Source organism: Camarhynchus parvulus, chromosome 6 (assembly GCF_901933205.1).
Source record: "Camarhynchus parvulus chromosome 6, STF_HiC, whole genome shotgun sequence".
NCBI lineage: Eukaryota > Metazoa > Chordata > Aves > Passeriformes > Thraupidae > Camarhynchus > Camarhynchus parvulus.
The window spans coordinates 22,676,033-22,691,738 of NC_044576.1; the positions used below are offsets into that span (position 1 = coordinate 22,676,033).

Consider the following 15,706-nt stretch of genomic DNA (forward strand, 5'->3'; position numbering starts at 1 on the left):
AGCTGACTGTAGCTGACTACTCGGGCAGATGTCACAAAAAGTAGTATCACGGTAACAGGACAAGTGAAATATTTTTCACTGTGGGAAGTGAGGACACCAACTGCTCACCTCCTCTGTCAGAGGACTGTCACTCGGTGTCAGCTTGCCAGCTTCTTGACCATGTGTGTTCTCCCAAATGGTGTCGTGAATGTTTTTAGAATAAACTCTCACCTGTTTAAGTGAGAAATGCGAGCATGAGCGCCCACCCTCTGAGCACTCTATAGCTCATTTTTTTCTATTTGCTGATTAACAAGCAGGACTCTGCTCTAGCAAAGGTGTGTAGGACTGTCGTGCACACACCATCCACATGTACATACCTGGCTTTGCATGGCCACAGTTGTAGTTGCAGCTCAGGAATGAGCCAGATCGTCAGTGTGAGCCCCCAAACCTCACCTATTGGCAGCTTCCAGCTGCCTGCAAGGGCCCTACCGACACAGAGATCGCATGGGGAGAGGAAAGGTGCCTTGAGCACTGGAGGAGGTGTAACGGCAGCAGTAAGAACCCCGCTGTGTCCGCGGGCCTGCCCCGGTGCGGGATCTCCCGCAGCCCCCGGGACCCGCTCCGCGTTCCCGCCACCGCCTCGCGCGGGCATCGCCCCGCCCACCGCGGGCCCCGCGCCGCCGCTAGGGGGCGCGCCCGCAACGCAGCGAGGGGCGGGGGCAGAGGCGCGGCCGCCCTGCGGGCCTCGAGCTTCCATTGGTCAGGCCGTCCTGTCATTCACACCGCCCTTGCAGCGGGGTCCCACCCCCTCCGCGCGGAGCCCCGCGCAGCGCCGCCATTGGCGGAGCGGGTCTGTCACTCAGGCGGTCCGGCAGTAGGCCCCGCCCCTCCTCCCGCGGCCCCACGCAGCCGCTTGGGCCGGGCCGGGCCGGGCTGGGAGCGCCTGGCGGGAGCGGAGCGGGTTCGGCACCAACTGGGACGGGCCGGCACCAGCCGCCTCCGGGACATGGAGGGCGTGCGGCCGGGCGGGGGGCCCCCCGCGGGCGCGCCGGGGTCCGGCTCGGGGTCCGGGTCTGCGTCCTTCCCGTCGCTGTTCCCGCCGGGGCTGCACGGTATCTACGGCGAGTGCCGCCGCCTCTATCCCGACCAGCCCAACCCGCTCCAGGTCACCGCCATCCTCAAGTACTGGTGAGGCGGCCTGGATGGGGCCGGGGTCTTGCGTGGAGCTGGGGGGAGCCGTGGGGCCGGCGCCTTGTGTGGGATAGGAGCGGGTTTGGGAGGAGTGGTGGGAGCGGGAGAGGTTTAGGAGAAGCGCTGGGTCTGGGGACGCTGCACGGGTAAGCTGGAGGGGCTGGGGAGGGTTTGCAGCAAGGGGAGAGGGACTGGGGGTTGCCTCCTGTGTTAGGGGTGAGGTGCAAGAGTTTTGGGGACATGCAGCGGGTCTGGGCATGGAGGGATTGGGGATGCAGTCGGTTGCCTGGGGCGTGTGTTTGGAGGGGGCTCCTGGGGAGAATGTGCTGGCAATAGGAGAAGGGTCTAGAGAGATGTGCGCTGAAATCAGGAGAGTGCATTGAGGTTTCTGGGGTGATTTGGAGGGTCCCTGAGTGAGGGGTTGCTGATGAAGGCCCCAGCTGGGGCAGATCTCAGGAAAAGGGAGTGCGTGTTTCTCAGTGGAGGTGTTCCCACAGAAGATGAGGGTCTGGAGTTTCCCCCTGGACAGGAGGCAGAGCTCTGTCTCTGGCCAGGACCCTGGGGTTCCAGTGTGGTGGCACTGACCGGGGTGAAGCCGCTGTTGCAGCCTGCAGGCCGGACACATGCCCTGTGTACCCACACAGCCCACGGGGCAGTGCCAGCTTCCCTTGGCCTTACGCAGCCATGTGTTATCACAGACTGTGGATCTGCTGTGCAGTGTCTCTGCTGACACAGTGTCTGACACCAGGAACAGCAGTTGTTTATGTGGGAGAGTGGCATGAAGGAAGTTCTTGGATGTTTAGCTATCAAGATAAGTGCCTAGCGTCTAATCCTGTGTCAAGAGGAGTTCCTTTTGCTTTTTGCTGTTGCTTAGCTGCTCAGCCCACACTTCTGGGGCTAAGGAACATGATCAAGTCACCCCTGAAAGTTTGCTTTACATGACATTGGCCAGTCCCTACCCCAGCACTTGAAAAAAACTAATAAATGCTGAGCTTCTTTATTTACAGCTCACTTCAACCTGTATGTTTTTATCTAATTAGAGTCCTGAGCAACAGCAGAATAGCATCCTCCCTGTGTGCTGCTCTGACAGACAAAGCTATTGCTGTTGTTGTCCACAGAAGTGTAGTTTTTTAAGTGATCCCAGCAAGAAGTTTGTCTGTTAGCCTAGGGGAATATTGTATTAAAATGACACAATGGGCTGAGATAAGATTTTGCAAATCTGAGACCTCAAAATATAAATAATTTCTTAGTCATCTGTGCACATCAGTACTTTGGTGGTGGTCTGATCAGTCTGTTTTTACACCTATGTGTAATCTTAGATACTCATGAAGCATTTCTAGTCACGTTTAGCTCTTCTTTTCTATCAACAGCTTAAAGCATACTGCCTGTATTGGCATAGGATTTGTGGAGGTTGAGGGAAATTTAGGTCTATAGTAAAGAATGGCAAAGACCCTTGTTTGGGAAGAAGTCTTGTTGCTTAAGGGATTGATTAGGGTTTTGCTGCAGTTGGAGCTCAAACACTAAAATGATTACTGCTGGCAGTGATGGCAGGTTGCAAGTAAGAAGTAATGTGAAGGCCTGTTTATCCTGGCATTTTCCACTTAGTGGTTCCTCCAGCTGTTAGCTCAGCCAGCAGTGAGAGCTGAGAGCTTCTGTTGTAGAGGTGAGCTTCCTACTGCTGTCCTGTGCAGGAAATGCTTGTGTGAGGTAAAGCCTCCATGGACGCCACAAGTTCTTTCTTTCCTGTGCTTGGGTGAAACTTGGAGCTTGGTTTTGTTATGTCTAGTAGAACGACTCCTGCCACAACGCTCTCTGTCCTACTCTGCCTGGGCTGCCAGCTATTAGCTGGTTTAGATTAGAAGAGGAAATGGCTGAATGAAGTTCTCTGCCTTTGGAGAAATATTGTAACACTAATCAGCTTTTAATTATATGTATCAGTTTCTCTATGGTTAACAGCGATTTGGTTTTTTTTGTTCAGGGAGCTGAAGTTGTAGTCTTTGGCTTGCAGATCAGAGCAGATCCTGTGTACCGTTGGAGAATCTGCAGAACTCCATGCCTGTTGCACAAAGGGGTTTAGCCATGTGGACATTTAATGGAACTAGTCTTTTACAATGCTATTTGTAAAATAGCATTGGGATCCAATAGCTTGGGATCCAATCAGAACTTCTTGGAAGAGTTTCTGTCTGTTTTTGTGAAGGCTGTGCACCAAGATGGAGTTTGTCTGTTGATATCCAGTATCCCCTTTTATTATAAAATATGGTAGAATATCTCAAATTGAAATATCTTGTTGCATAGAATTGCTGGTGCAAAAATCAAATCTGTTCTTTTTTTTGTGATGGGTTTTGAAATAAGCATAATTTGGGCTCGACTACTGGGTTTTTGTCACCTATCTTAAATTTAGGCCATACTCTCAAAAACCTGTGCAGTGAGCTGTGGTCTGCGGCCTTTTGGGAATCACAGACTACTTCTGAAGGGTTGTCAAAAGGTAGCTGTGAAAAGCAATCCTATTGTCAGCTGCTGGAAAGTGACTACAAACAATACACTAAGGACTTTTCAGGGTGAATGAATTAGGAGTTTTCCAGTGTCTTTCCATTGTGGGTCCCTTTCCTCTGCGTTTCTCCTTCCACACAAATTTCAGAGCGCTCTTAACATCAGTCAAGAGAAGACTCTTGGTGCAGATGCAAATACAGGGTTTCCCCTGAGGCTGCCCTTCCTGCTCCTGAATGAGCTCTATGAATAGAGAATGTAACAAATTTGTACTGTACCTCTGGCTTTGAAGTTGGGCTCTTCCTAATAAAATCCTCCAACGCTTCCAGCTCTTTGTGTGAGTGCATGTACTGATATGTAGATTGTGATACAAGGTCGAACCCTGCCGCGGCAGCCGTGGGTGGGAGGAGGATGTACCTCAGCAGTGCCGACAGGGAGCAGTGAAACCTGCCACCGAAACTGGATAAATATCTGTGCTGACTAACCTTTGGTGAGCATTATTGCCATGGCTGTGTTACTGTGTGCTGCAGGTAGCTGGCTTAAAGCTCATGCTGGATGTTTGTGCAGTTGTGGTGGTTTTGGGATAGGTGTATGGCTTGGATATGTGTTGTTCAAAATTTAATTAGTCACTGCTGCAGGTTTTAGTCTATATCTCTTCCAAGCCTACTACATTTCTCAGCGATTAAAGATGGTGTGACTGGATAATTGAGCAGCATGTGAACTAGTTGGTAGTGAACTCTGGGCAGGGCTGAGCTCAGCTTCTCCAGGCCACCTGGTGCCATGTTGCTGTGGCCACCTCTTGGTGGTGCGGTGCTGCAGCTCTCCTGAGAAGTTTGGCCTTTGGAGACAAACACAGGATTGCTGGCAGGAGTGTGGGAGAGGTGTCTGGCTTGCCTGGGGCTGTTCTAGGCAGGACTTGCCATCTGCATCAGACCTGACAAGTATGTTTGAGTAGCCCTAGGGAAAAGCATGTGCTCATGGAATAGTCCCTGTCCTGAAAATGGCAGTATAGAGGTTTCTGTTGTGTGTTGTCAGTGTCAGAGTGCCTGTGTCAGCAGTGTTCCAGCATTGATTGTTTGACTCCTAAAGTGTTATTAAACCCAGTTTGGAAACAGGTTTTCTTTATGTAGGAGATGCTGGTTGCTTAGCAGTGTTCCCTTTATTGCAAAGCCCATACAGCTGCTCTGACCGCTGACTAACCTCTCACACTGGTCAGTGCATGAACCTCCCTCACTCCAGATCATCCCAGTCCAGTAATAATTGTGTGTGGCTGCTGCTGGTCACTGCCACTCCTCCAGGGTGAGTGACCATCCTGACTGCAATTGCTTCCATCTGACTGCTTCCATCATGGATCCCTGGAGGGCTGAGCACTGGCCAGGACACAGGTGCTGTGCTGTGAACAGAGCCACCACCTGGATGGGTGTTTCTGGTAGAGACCTCAGCCTCCAGTGTGACCTGATGCCAGTGAAAGGGAACAGGTGAGAAAAGGGTGTCACAGGGGACTTGTTTTTTTCCTGAGTGTTTCAAACTATTGCTAGACTTTGAAAACAAGTTTTTCAGGTGTCTACTGAAGATCAGACTCAGCTCCATCCTGGGGTCTGATACACTCTCCCTGTGTTTGCTCACCACTTTGCCTTTTATGCCATGAAGATACCGCTTGTCATATGAGGAGGCTGCATTGTTCTGATGTAGCCTTTGACAATGAACACCTGTGCCACTACTGGGGGTGAGCTGCTCATTCTCTCTGTCCTGCCCCGATATCCTGGGCTGCATCCTTGACTGACCTGCTGTAGAAGCTGCAACTGGTCTCAGTCACCATGATGGCAATATATGGCTTAGGAGTGGGAAGCTGCCCTACGTAAAGTCAGTCATGTTAGACAACTGCTCTGTTTTTTTGCCAGCAGCAGTAGGAGCAAGGCAGCACTGCACACCTGTGGAGAGGCCTTTTAGTACACCAAGCTGATAAGCTGTTTTCTACAGACTTGATAAGGTTGGGCAACAGGAGGAGTGCAGAGAATACTCACTGTCATTAGGGCTGGATCCATCTGTCCAGCCACGGAGACTGCGTATCATGATACACAAACCCTCAGGACAAGCGGAGGAAGCACAGCCATGCCCTGCAACCTGCAGATGATTGTGTCAGGGTCTAAACAGACAATAGACATGAGAGAAATTGATGTGTAGAATCATTTGTTCAGTGAATGGGGTCTTGAGAGTTTGGATTTTCTTGTTTGGAGTAGCTGGGAGCTCTACTTGAAGACACAGTGTGTTGTAGGCACAAAGTGGTTAAACAGCTGCTCAGCTGTGCCAAAACTGCTTGTGGTAGGTGTTTTGTGAGTGACAGGGCAAACAGCAAAACAGTCCAGCATATTCCTTCCTTCAGCAGGGAGTTGTCCTGTCTTTGCTCAGACAGAGGTGACGTGAGTGGCAGGAGGATGTGCTCTGCTCTCTGCTGGCACACAGCCTCAATTTCCTGGGCCTTGTAGCAGGAAGGGTGGCTGCAGGCTTTGCTGGTTGCTGTGTAGCATAACCTGCCTGTGCTGCATTAACTTTTGAGTTATGTTCTTTTAAGGAAGCCATTCTAATGCTGATGCAGAGGGTACAGTGGTGCTTTTTACTCATTCTTAGTTAATGCAAGTGGTGTATTTTTAGAAGTTTGCTGCTAGTTTTACTGAATCAATGTTTTTCTCCTCCACTGTTTGAACTATTTTGTCTGCGTTCGGAAGTGTGGATTACTCTCCTCAAAACTTAGTAATTTCAAAGTCTGCTTGGAATGGCATCACTTTTTTTGAGGTACGTGCCTCTGGACTGAATTAAGAGTTTGCAATGCAGATACAGCCATTGCTCTTTTACTATCACAGTTTTTCAATTTTCTTTGTGTTTTGTGGAAGCCTTAATATGATTTTCCGGAGGTTTTTATGCTTTAACATTAAAAGCATTTTTAGCATGTTGCACACATGTACTTTGTCTTCTTGTGTTCAAAGCTTTATGGACTTAACCTAACCTTTCTCCTCAATCTTTTTTTTCTTTTTTAGCAGTAATTTCAATGTTCTAATTTTTGTTTTAAACCAGGTCTTTGTACAACCTCTTCTAGCACCTGGGGAGACTTACCCTTTGTCTTGAGTGAACTAATTTATGTAATAATTTTTCTGTTTTTTATGCAGGTTGGGAGGACCTGACCCTCTGGACTATGTTAGCATGTACAGAAACCTGGGAAACCCAGCACTGAATGTTCCTGAGCACTGGCACTACGTCAGCTTTGGGTTAAGTGACTTGTATGGAGACAACAGAGTACATGAGTAAGTGTAATTTAGGTTCTGTAGCTGTGTGTTGAGTTTTGTGTTGCATTTTGGGGGTGTGTAGGTAAAACCCTGTCCTGCTGCTCATATTATTTGAACAGCTGGTTTTCTGCTGAGAACACCCTAGCCCTGGTCTCAGAAAAGATGACGTATGCCTGTGCTTGCATGTAGAAGACATTCTGTATTCCCCTCTGAAGCTTTGAATGCAGTATATTTCCTTTCAGTGTTGAGTGGGTTTTTGTTTAAATTTCTTTTAACTTGTTGGGAAATTTTCTTTTAACTGTCTGTCGTATTGTGTTTTTCACACTCTGTAATCTGTTATGGTCATACACTTAAATCCTGACCTCTCTCTGTGCATGTTAAATGCCTTCCTCTGGAAAACTGCTGTAAGGGCATTTTTGCTGTTGCTGGCACAGCAGTGTTACTGTCAGCAGACTGCCACTCCGGTGGCTGCTGTATGAAGTGCCAATTTGTGTAACAGAAGCCTAAAACTCTAATTGTTTGACTGTCTTTTCTCCAGTAATTAAATTATTATCTTAGGTTGTTGGTATGAATGGTTTCCAGCAGGAACTTTGGGTTAGACCAAGCAGGCAGCATGAGCTAACCCTATTCTTTCATTAGCTGACCTTACTCCTTAACTTCAGTTGAAGTGAGTAGCAGTAGCCAGGCCATCACGATTTTGGGGCTGTGAACATGGCCTTTTAACCAGCCAGAAATGGCACAATGTTTCTGGTGTCACTGTTTACTGAAACTATCTTTGCACTGAGTTATAGTTGCAGGATAAGTGTCCTTGATGAATGGCGCAGCAAAGCCTTCAGTTTGTTCACACAAGCTTTCCTCCTTTTGTTTGTCTTGGTTAAGATTCAGCCACCAGGTTTTTTTCCATCAAAGTGCTTCTCTTGCAACAGCAGCAGTTGGGCAGTTTCTTTAACTTTACCCATTCCTCAAGGCAGTTTCTCCTGTTTTTTTTCTCCTTGTGTTTGTCATTACAGAACTGTTTTTCAGAAAACAAGTCTGGGTTTTATACAGGGCTCTAGTGTCACAGAGATCTGCCTGGGACATTTAAGCAACCATTAACAACAAACCTCAATTGATAGTTGCCGAGGCAGAGGAAAAGTAGGGCAAGTGAAAGAAATGAAGTTTAAGGCTTCCTTCCCTCCCAAGAGATCTTAGTGTGAACATGTAGGCATTCACATGGTGCTTTTTGTTCATAGATCAGGTATGTGTTCCCTTCTGGCTGGAATAGCATCCCCAGCTCCACAGCACTGTCCTTGTGTCACTTGCCCTGAGATGTTCAGCTGTCTGCAGTCTGTCACCTTTAATTTGGCCTCATTCTTGGAGCTACAAAGCATAATAGTATTTATCCTCTCAAGTAGGTTGATTCTACCTTGTGTCCAAAAGCCCTAATATAAAATTATGCATGTGGTAGAGCTGTCAAGACCTACACATCTCCTAAACACTGAACCTGACGTTACCAGCTGGTATGTGAGAGAAGGTTTTCAAAGGACCGGAGCCCTCATCAGCAGTTCTCACTCCCAAGAGCAATTGTTGTTTGCTAAAACTACTCTGGAAATTTGATGGCTGTGGGGATTGCATGTCAGCAGCCCTTGGTGCACACTGTAGGAATGTGGTGGATTTTCCTATGCACACAGGAGGTTCTTGTTCTCTGACAGGGAATTTAATAAAGCTTTGTTTAAGAAAATATGTCTCTTTTTTGCTTGAAGGGCTTTGGGATTCTGCTGTCCCAGGTAAAGTGTGCTGTAGAATGGTTGGCAGGAGCATAGGGTTGCAGGGCAGTTGTTCAATTCTTTGGTATATTTCCTTTAAAACCAGTGTGGCACTCTGCTCTCAATTGCCCTGGCCTCTGGAGACAGGAAATGGTTTGTTTTTGTTTTTATGTTTTGTTTCCCAGCTATCTACAAAGAGTGCAGAGCTGGATCTGCTTGTGACAGTCAGCAGGATTCCTACAACAAGGATGTACTTCCATAGCCTTGCTGTCCTTCATACTTTAGAAAGGGAAAGACAGAACACTGCCAAAGGTCTTGTTAATTGCCCAGTTTGGGTAACGTGTAGCTTACTTCTTTTGGACCTCTCAAGGTAATACAGTACAGTCTAGAACAATTATAATGCAGTATTAAATGAAAAGGACTTTTTGATTTTTTGTGAGTGAACTAACAAATTCCTGAATTGGAGGCCCCGTATTTTTATTTATAATGGAATAGCAAACAGATGTAGCAAATAATGTGAAAATGTTGACTTTAATTTATATTTTTAAATAAGAACCTGAAAAGTCTGAAGTAGAGCTCTCCCTGTGCCTCCTTGTTGACAGATTTATTTTCAGTTAAAGCAGCACTGTTTCCTGCTCTGCTTACGTATCAGCTATAGTCTGCTTACCGGACCAGTCTGGTTTTAGGAATCTGAAGAATAAGATGGAAGAAATCTTAAGAATTTAAAACAAGGAAACCTTTTTCATTTAAAACCCCTCAGTGTTTCATGGTATAATGGCAACCATGACACCAGCTGTGCTGGGCTGATAGCTCTAAAAATCCTAAATCATGATGTCATGACAGCATTAGGGAACCACAGGCCTTTCAGTGGGATTTCATGCCAAGCTGCTTGCATGGAAATAAGTCTCTCCAGTTGAGCATGTTGCACAACTTGAGTGGCAGCAGAAATCCTTCCAGTATGTTTTTGCAAGTTATACTCCATTTTTAGCTTTCTCTATCTTCTTTCTAATCAAAACAAATGTGTGACTTCTTGAATCCATTCCGCAGGGGTAAAGTAGGGCCTTTTTTTTCAGGCTTGCATTCTGAAGGGATTCTGCACTGCAGTGGTGAGTGTGTGCAGCCTGCTGGCAGAAAGCATGTGGTCAGTGCAGTTGTGGGAGAGGAGATGCTGAGTCCTGCACTCTTCTCCACTCCTTGCTGGCAGCAACTGTCCACAGCAATGCCAGCAGCAAGGAATGTGTCCCTGTGTCTGCACAAAGCCAGTGCCTCAGCTGGCAGTTGCAGGTTCGTGCTCTGATGCCAGGCCATCAGTGAGGTCAAGGGGCAGATCATCCCTGCAGTTTACAAACATTATGGTGATTTCTTCCTTGGTGGAGAACAGGTGCACGAGGAAGGCAGCATCAGCAGGTGTAGCTGGACTCAGACTCCATCAGTGGCAATGCCAGCTTCAGCTGACTCCCTCAGGAGTTTCTGACCCAGGATGTAGGGGGATACAGTATGGGTAAACGAAGGTGGTATAGAATGTAACCTTACGCCCTAAAGAGTTGCAGCTGAGCCAATTATTAGAGATTGGGAGCAGGCCTAATTTTAACAGGCCACACCTGTAGCCAATAAGAAGTGTTATAAAAGAGTGGATTGGTTGATTGAGGGAGAACTGGAGTCAGTTGGCTACTGTGGGGACAAGAAAGAGTCAGTGCTAAGAGGAGCTGCCTACAAGAAACATCAAGGAGGTATGAAACTCTAATAATATGGAACCCTTGCAACATAATGACAATAGAACTCTTGCACTATAATGACAACACCAGGAGGCAATGGGCAGAACCTGATGCATAAGAAATTCCACCTGCAGATGAGGAAGAACCTAATTACTGTGTGGGTGACCATGCACTGGAACAGATTGTCCAGAGAGGCTGTGGAGATACTAAAGAACCGTCTGGATACAGTCCTGTGCCATGTGGTCCGGGATTACTCTGCATGTGTAGGAAGTTGGACCAGATGATAGTGGTGCCACAGTGTTTGCCAACCCCAGATTGTGCTGGCACAGGTTTGCAGGGCTGTCCAGGGACTAAGAAGGAAAATGTGTTTTTCTCAGACTGGCTTTTGACTTCAGTTTGCTCTAAGGCCAAGGTTTGAATAGCCACTTAACTGTTCTGTAGTTCGAGTGCTCATTCCTCTTCTGAACACTTTAAAGTGCATGGAAAGTGAAAACTATGATGCAGTAGAATTCCTGAGCACCTTGAATAGTCTTATTTGTATTAAAATTGCAGGGTTGTAATTCAGAGCTGAAATAGAAAGTAAGGCTTAAATTATGGATAGATTGAGATAAGATTTTTATTTGTGGTCTTCCCACATCCCACAAAGTGACATGCCAACTGTGTTTTGATGTTTACTACATCAGTTTCATACTGACAAGGGTGGTGGGGTTTGGGGTTTTTTGGTTTTGTTTTTTTCCCTGGCCCCTAGCCAGGAGCCGAAGTGCAGCACCCATTTGCATAAAACCGAAGAGATTACAGCTGCCTTCATCTCTATTACAGATGCAGGGTACCACCCGCTGAGACAACAGGTTCCAGCTTGCTGTGGTCCTTTTGATTTGTGCTGCTTTCCATTTGGATCAGGAGGGAGCGGTGCATGCCGGGATAACGTGTTGTCTCTGTGGGTGGTGCCTCCCTATTAAAGGTGAGGGTAAGCATGAGCCTTTCAAGATCTTCAGTCCAGCTTGTGTTCTGCTTGCTTGTATAGATCCTCTGAATGACCTTAACTTGTAAAAGGGCAAGGATGCTTGTTAGAGTTGGGAGGAAGAAAAAGGAGCGCAAAAGTGGATCAGGTAACCAATACAAGGCTTGCAGAGGGGTGGATGTTTTCTGGAAGGCTTTTTCTGAGTATAAAAGGAGTTTGAAAAGAGTATTTAGAAAATAGCCTGGAAGTTGGAACAAGTGCTCTCTTTCTTTTGAGTGCATGCTGGCTTCTCCTTTGAACCTGCATGAATGTAGGATGGAGTGATGCTGACAGCTATCACTTTAGTGGCCTCTTAGTTCTGTAGCCTTTCATAAATTTAAAAGCTCACTGCCCTCAGCTTGCCAGCCTTTAGCCTTAAATTTTGCTATTTAATGGGTCCCTAAGTGCTTTATAAACCACATGCCTAAAGCACTGCTGAAATATTACACCAAACTCCAAGGTAACTAAATGCTTTTAAAATGGTGGAGAGTAACTCTGCCCCTCTTTGTTTTCATGATAAAACAGAGAGCCTTTTGGAAAATGGTAAATTAGGGAGAGGTGGTAGATCCATATTTCAGATAAGATTTGTAAAGTTCAGCATGTCTACCTTGAGAGGTTGCTGGAGGTGAAGCATCTGCCCCAGTTAAAGGGAATTACATGGAAGAGGATATCAGTGAGCATCAGTTTAGGAAAGCAGTACAAGAGGTAGGATTTGGAGGAGAGAGGGTCCAAGGGGTGGCACCATACTCTGGACTTCCTTTTTCTTCCCAGGTTTTGTTTGCCTATCAAAGGCTGACCCCAAATGTAATGCTTATCTTTTCATTTGGTCTTCTGTTTGAAGCAGAGGGGGGGAGGGAGGAGAGTTCATGGCAGATTGCAAAGGGAGAGGCGATAGAATTAGGGAGTTCTGTAACAACAAAAAAAAATGTTTTCTTTCAATGATAGTTTATTTGAGAATCTGTCAGAGTAGGAAAGAGTAGTTTAGCTGCACAGCACAATAAAATATGTCTTTTAATTGATTTTTTTTTTGTGATTAGATTTTTTCATACCTATAAAGATATGAGTTAGAATGAGCTTTTCTTATAATTAAGATACTTTTAACAAGTCTCACCTCTGTGGATTCTCTGGAAATACAGGTGTGCTTCTACTTGTTTACTGGGAATACTTGTAGATTCTTCTCTTCTGTCTGGCTGTTTGTTTTTACGTACTTTGCAGAAGTGTGACATTTTTGGGACAACTCTTGCTCTGAAGGACTGGATTGAATTTGACCAATGAGTTCAGACATTTTAATGAAACATATGCACAAGTGTGATCATGTAGGGTTCAATTCTCTATTTCCCAGACAAAACAAAAACCCAAAAACCCAGTTAAACCAAGCATCATGCCTATATATGTGTCCCACTGAGAGTGTCCCTCCAGTGGCTGCTGTGCACCAGAACCCTCTAAGGCTTGTGTTTCACTGCTGGAGGCAGACCTCCCCTGAAGCTACGGTCACCGCAGGGAGATCTGATTTTCCTTCTCCAAGGCAGAGTGCACTTGGCTTCCAAATGTCACTTGCTGGAGGTAGTTAGTGCCCTTAATGAAATGGAAGATGTGGGCCACCTACGGAGAGCAGCCTGCGTTGTGCTGCGGTCTATCTGTGTTTACGTGCAGGGGCTGTGGGACGAGACCACTCTTGAACTGTGCTAGATTTGGAATGTTTTTTTGAAGCATTGAAGGAAATTCATTTAACGTTTACAGCACAGTAGTTGAATTTACAAGAAGGACTGTTTTCAATTAAAAAAAAAAGGGAAAAAGATTGGAAGAAGGTTTAGGGCTGAGCATTGAAGGCAAACACCACTTCCTGTTCGATTGTGGGTCTGCGCTCCAGTGCTGCATCCTGTTAGGATGAGCCTCTTGCTGCCTTGCAGGGAAGGGACATAGTGCTCAAAGTGGATGATGTTATGGAGTTTTTTAGCCAACAGAACTTCTGCATTTATGATCTTGGCACATTGGAGGAGAGTTGATCTGAGACATGGCTTCCTTACTCTGATCTCCAATGAGTGGAGATGTGGGAGAGTTTGCAGGCTCTGCTCTCCCGGCAAGTTCAGCCTGCTAGGAAGAGAAGCGACTGGGGATCAAAACTGGGTCTTCTAGTGAAAGGTTGCTTTATGTGATAAAGATCTGTTTATGATGTTTTTAAAATCAAGAATTAAAAAGCAGTCAGCTTTTTTTTCAGTACGACATGAAGGTTAAAGTATTTTTGAGCGGTGCAGCCATTCCAGCTGTGAGATCATTGACATTTTTTAATCCATTTGCTGCCTGGAATAGAGATACTAATAAAATAAAGGTTTGAAGAAATAGATCTGAAGGCTGTTATTCATACCTAATCCCCTTTGTTTTTTCCTCAATGCGTTTTTAGTGTTAGGAACATGCCTTCTTGACTAGTACTAGAATAGTGCATGTTTCTTGATGAGTCTTTGACTAGAATTGGTAACAACAAATTACCACTGATAATAAAGTTACCAATTTTATGTGAAATTTGAGCTATTGGTGTTTCTCTCTTCTATGCTCCGTGGTGATGACCTAACTCAGCTGCCTCTCTACTGTCATCTCAATTTTGAATCAAGGCCCAATAGGCAGTGACACCAGGCTAACAAAAGAGGGCTGCAAATCTTGGTGGTCTCCCATTCAGATGGTATTGCCTTCCTTGGACAAAGGGGTGAGTAGGGCTCCTGAGTGCCACTCTGCCTCTAGGGATGGTAAACAAGGACCGGATCACTGGTGGGAGGCATTTTTTCATCACTTGACAAAGCTGGTTAGATGGGATACCACCTGACAAAGGGCTGAGGTTTAAAGGAAGATTTTGCAAGGGCTCTTAAGAACAAAAAGAAAAAAAAATAGGCCAGAAAACTGTTTTTTTCAGGATGTAAACAGGGTGGGCGGAGGTGAAGGGGGACTCGGCCATTCTTGGGGAGCTCTGATTTAAGCTCAGAGGATACAGACAAGGGAAGGAGGGAAGAGTGCACAGATGGCTCATTGTTTTGTCTAGCTCAGCATTCTTGTACTGCCGAGGCGAAGGGCAATTGTTTTAAAATCCTTTTTGCAAAAAGTGCTCTTTGCTTTCTAGCTCTCCCTGGTTCCTGAGATGCAAACTGTAAACCAGAGGGACTGGTCTTAAATGCCCATTTGTTTTGGAGGGTCAGTCCAGGGGGCCCCGGGCAGTTGCTGGGTGGCAAGGCATTGCTTCTATAAAGAAGTGGGGGGAAAAGAGTACTCCTGGGAAAAATGCACTGCAGCATTTGGGGAGGAGGTGAGAACAAAAGGATGCACTCGGAGGGGCTGATGCAGAGCAGTGTCTGGCTTGGGGGCCTTTACCAAAGCTATGAAATGTAGCATGAAACTGGCACATACCTCACCTGCCATGAGGTCTGATGTACAGTATACTTTTCTTACAGTATTTCACTCTCTTTTTTTTTGTATCAAATAATTCATTATATAAAGAAATACTGCCATTTCTATACTGTTATTCTTTCTACTGTTCCAGTTACACTGGCACTGCTCCTTCCCCTCCTCCCCTGTAAATTGTTGTGGCCTTTCTGGAGCAGGGGCCTTTTTTGGCATAGTTGACAAAAATAAACCATAAAGGCAGCTGTTGTTATGAATAAGGCTCAACAGGGGAATTTTACCAGTAGAACTACAGCAATATAATTATACTGGTAGACTAGTTACAGTAAATTTCCTCATGAAGACAAGCCTTAAGTTGACATTTCCTAGCTAAGTTGAATCCATATGTATAACCTTATTACGCAAAAATGATATGTCTCTGGGCCTTGAATTCCTTTTTTACCCAGAAGAGTAACATTAAGCGGAAAAGCAAAGTATTTAGTGTTCAGAGATAGATGGGGGATTTTCTCTAACAGAATGGTTGTGATGAGCTGTATGCTGACCTCTGTGTTTTTTACTGGGCAGGTTATTCCTGCAAAAGTGGTCAGGAACACGAAGAGAGTGTTCCTGCTTGCTGCACTCAAATGTAGGCAGTACTGAAATATGCTGTAAGTTGACATCTCTCTCCCAACTTTGCTTCTGTTTGAAAGACAAGCTGAGCCATTTTGCAGTTTCCATAACTGAAGTGGTTTGACTGAGAAGCAAAACTATTTTGCCACTATTAAAATTTTTAGGGGTAAGCCTGGAGCCACTGAAGGGATGGTGAGGTAATGACACTTTCTTTCCTCCTTTGTTTGATTTTTAAGAGGCAAAGATTTATTTTATCCTTTTGGACATTATCTTACAACAAGTAGAGTTCATGTAGCATTCACAAGCCCTAGA

The 15,706-nt window shown here is 45.8% G+C and overlaps 1 protein-coding gene across 2 annotated transcripts in view; it reads left to right on the forward strand.

The window, feature by feature from the left end:
* The first annotated feature begins 844 nt into the window (after positions 1–844).
* Positions 845–15,706, forward strand: part of SUFU (SUFU negative regulator of hedgehog signaling) — an 88,198-nt gene continuing 73,336 nt past the window's right edge. For both annotated transcript variants that reach the window (XM_030950733.1, XM_030950734.1), the window contains exons 1-2: positions 845–1,167; positions 6,822–6,956. In XM_030950733.1, the coding sequence (XP_030806593.1) occupies positions 986–1,167; positions 6,822–6,956 (317 nt within the window). In that variant the 5' untranslated portion in view covers positions 845–985. The remainder of the gene's footprint in view (positions 1,168–6,821; positions 6,957–15,706) is intronic.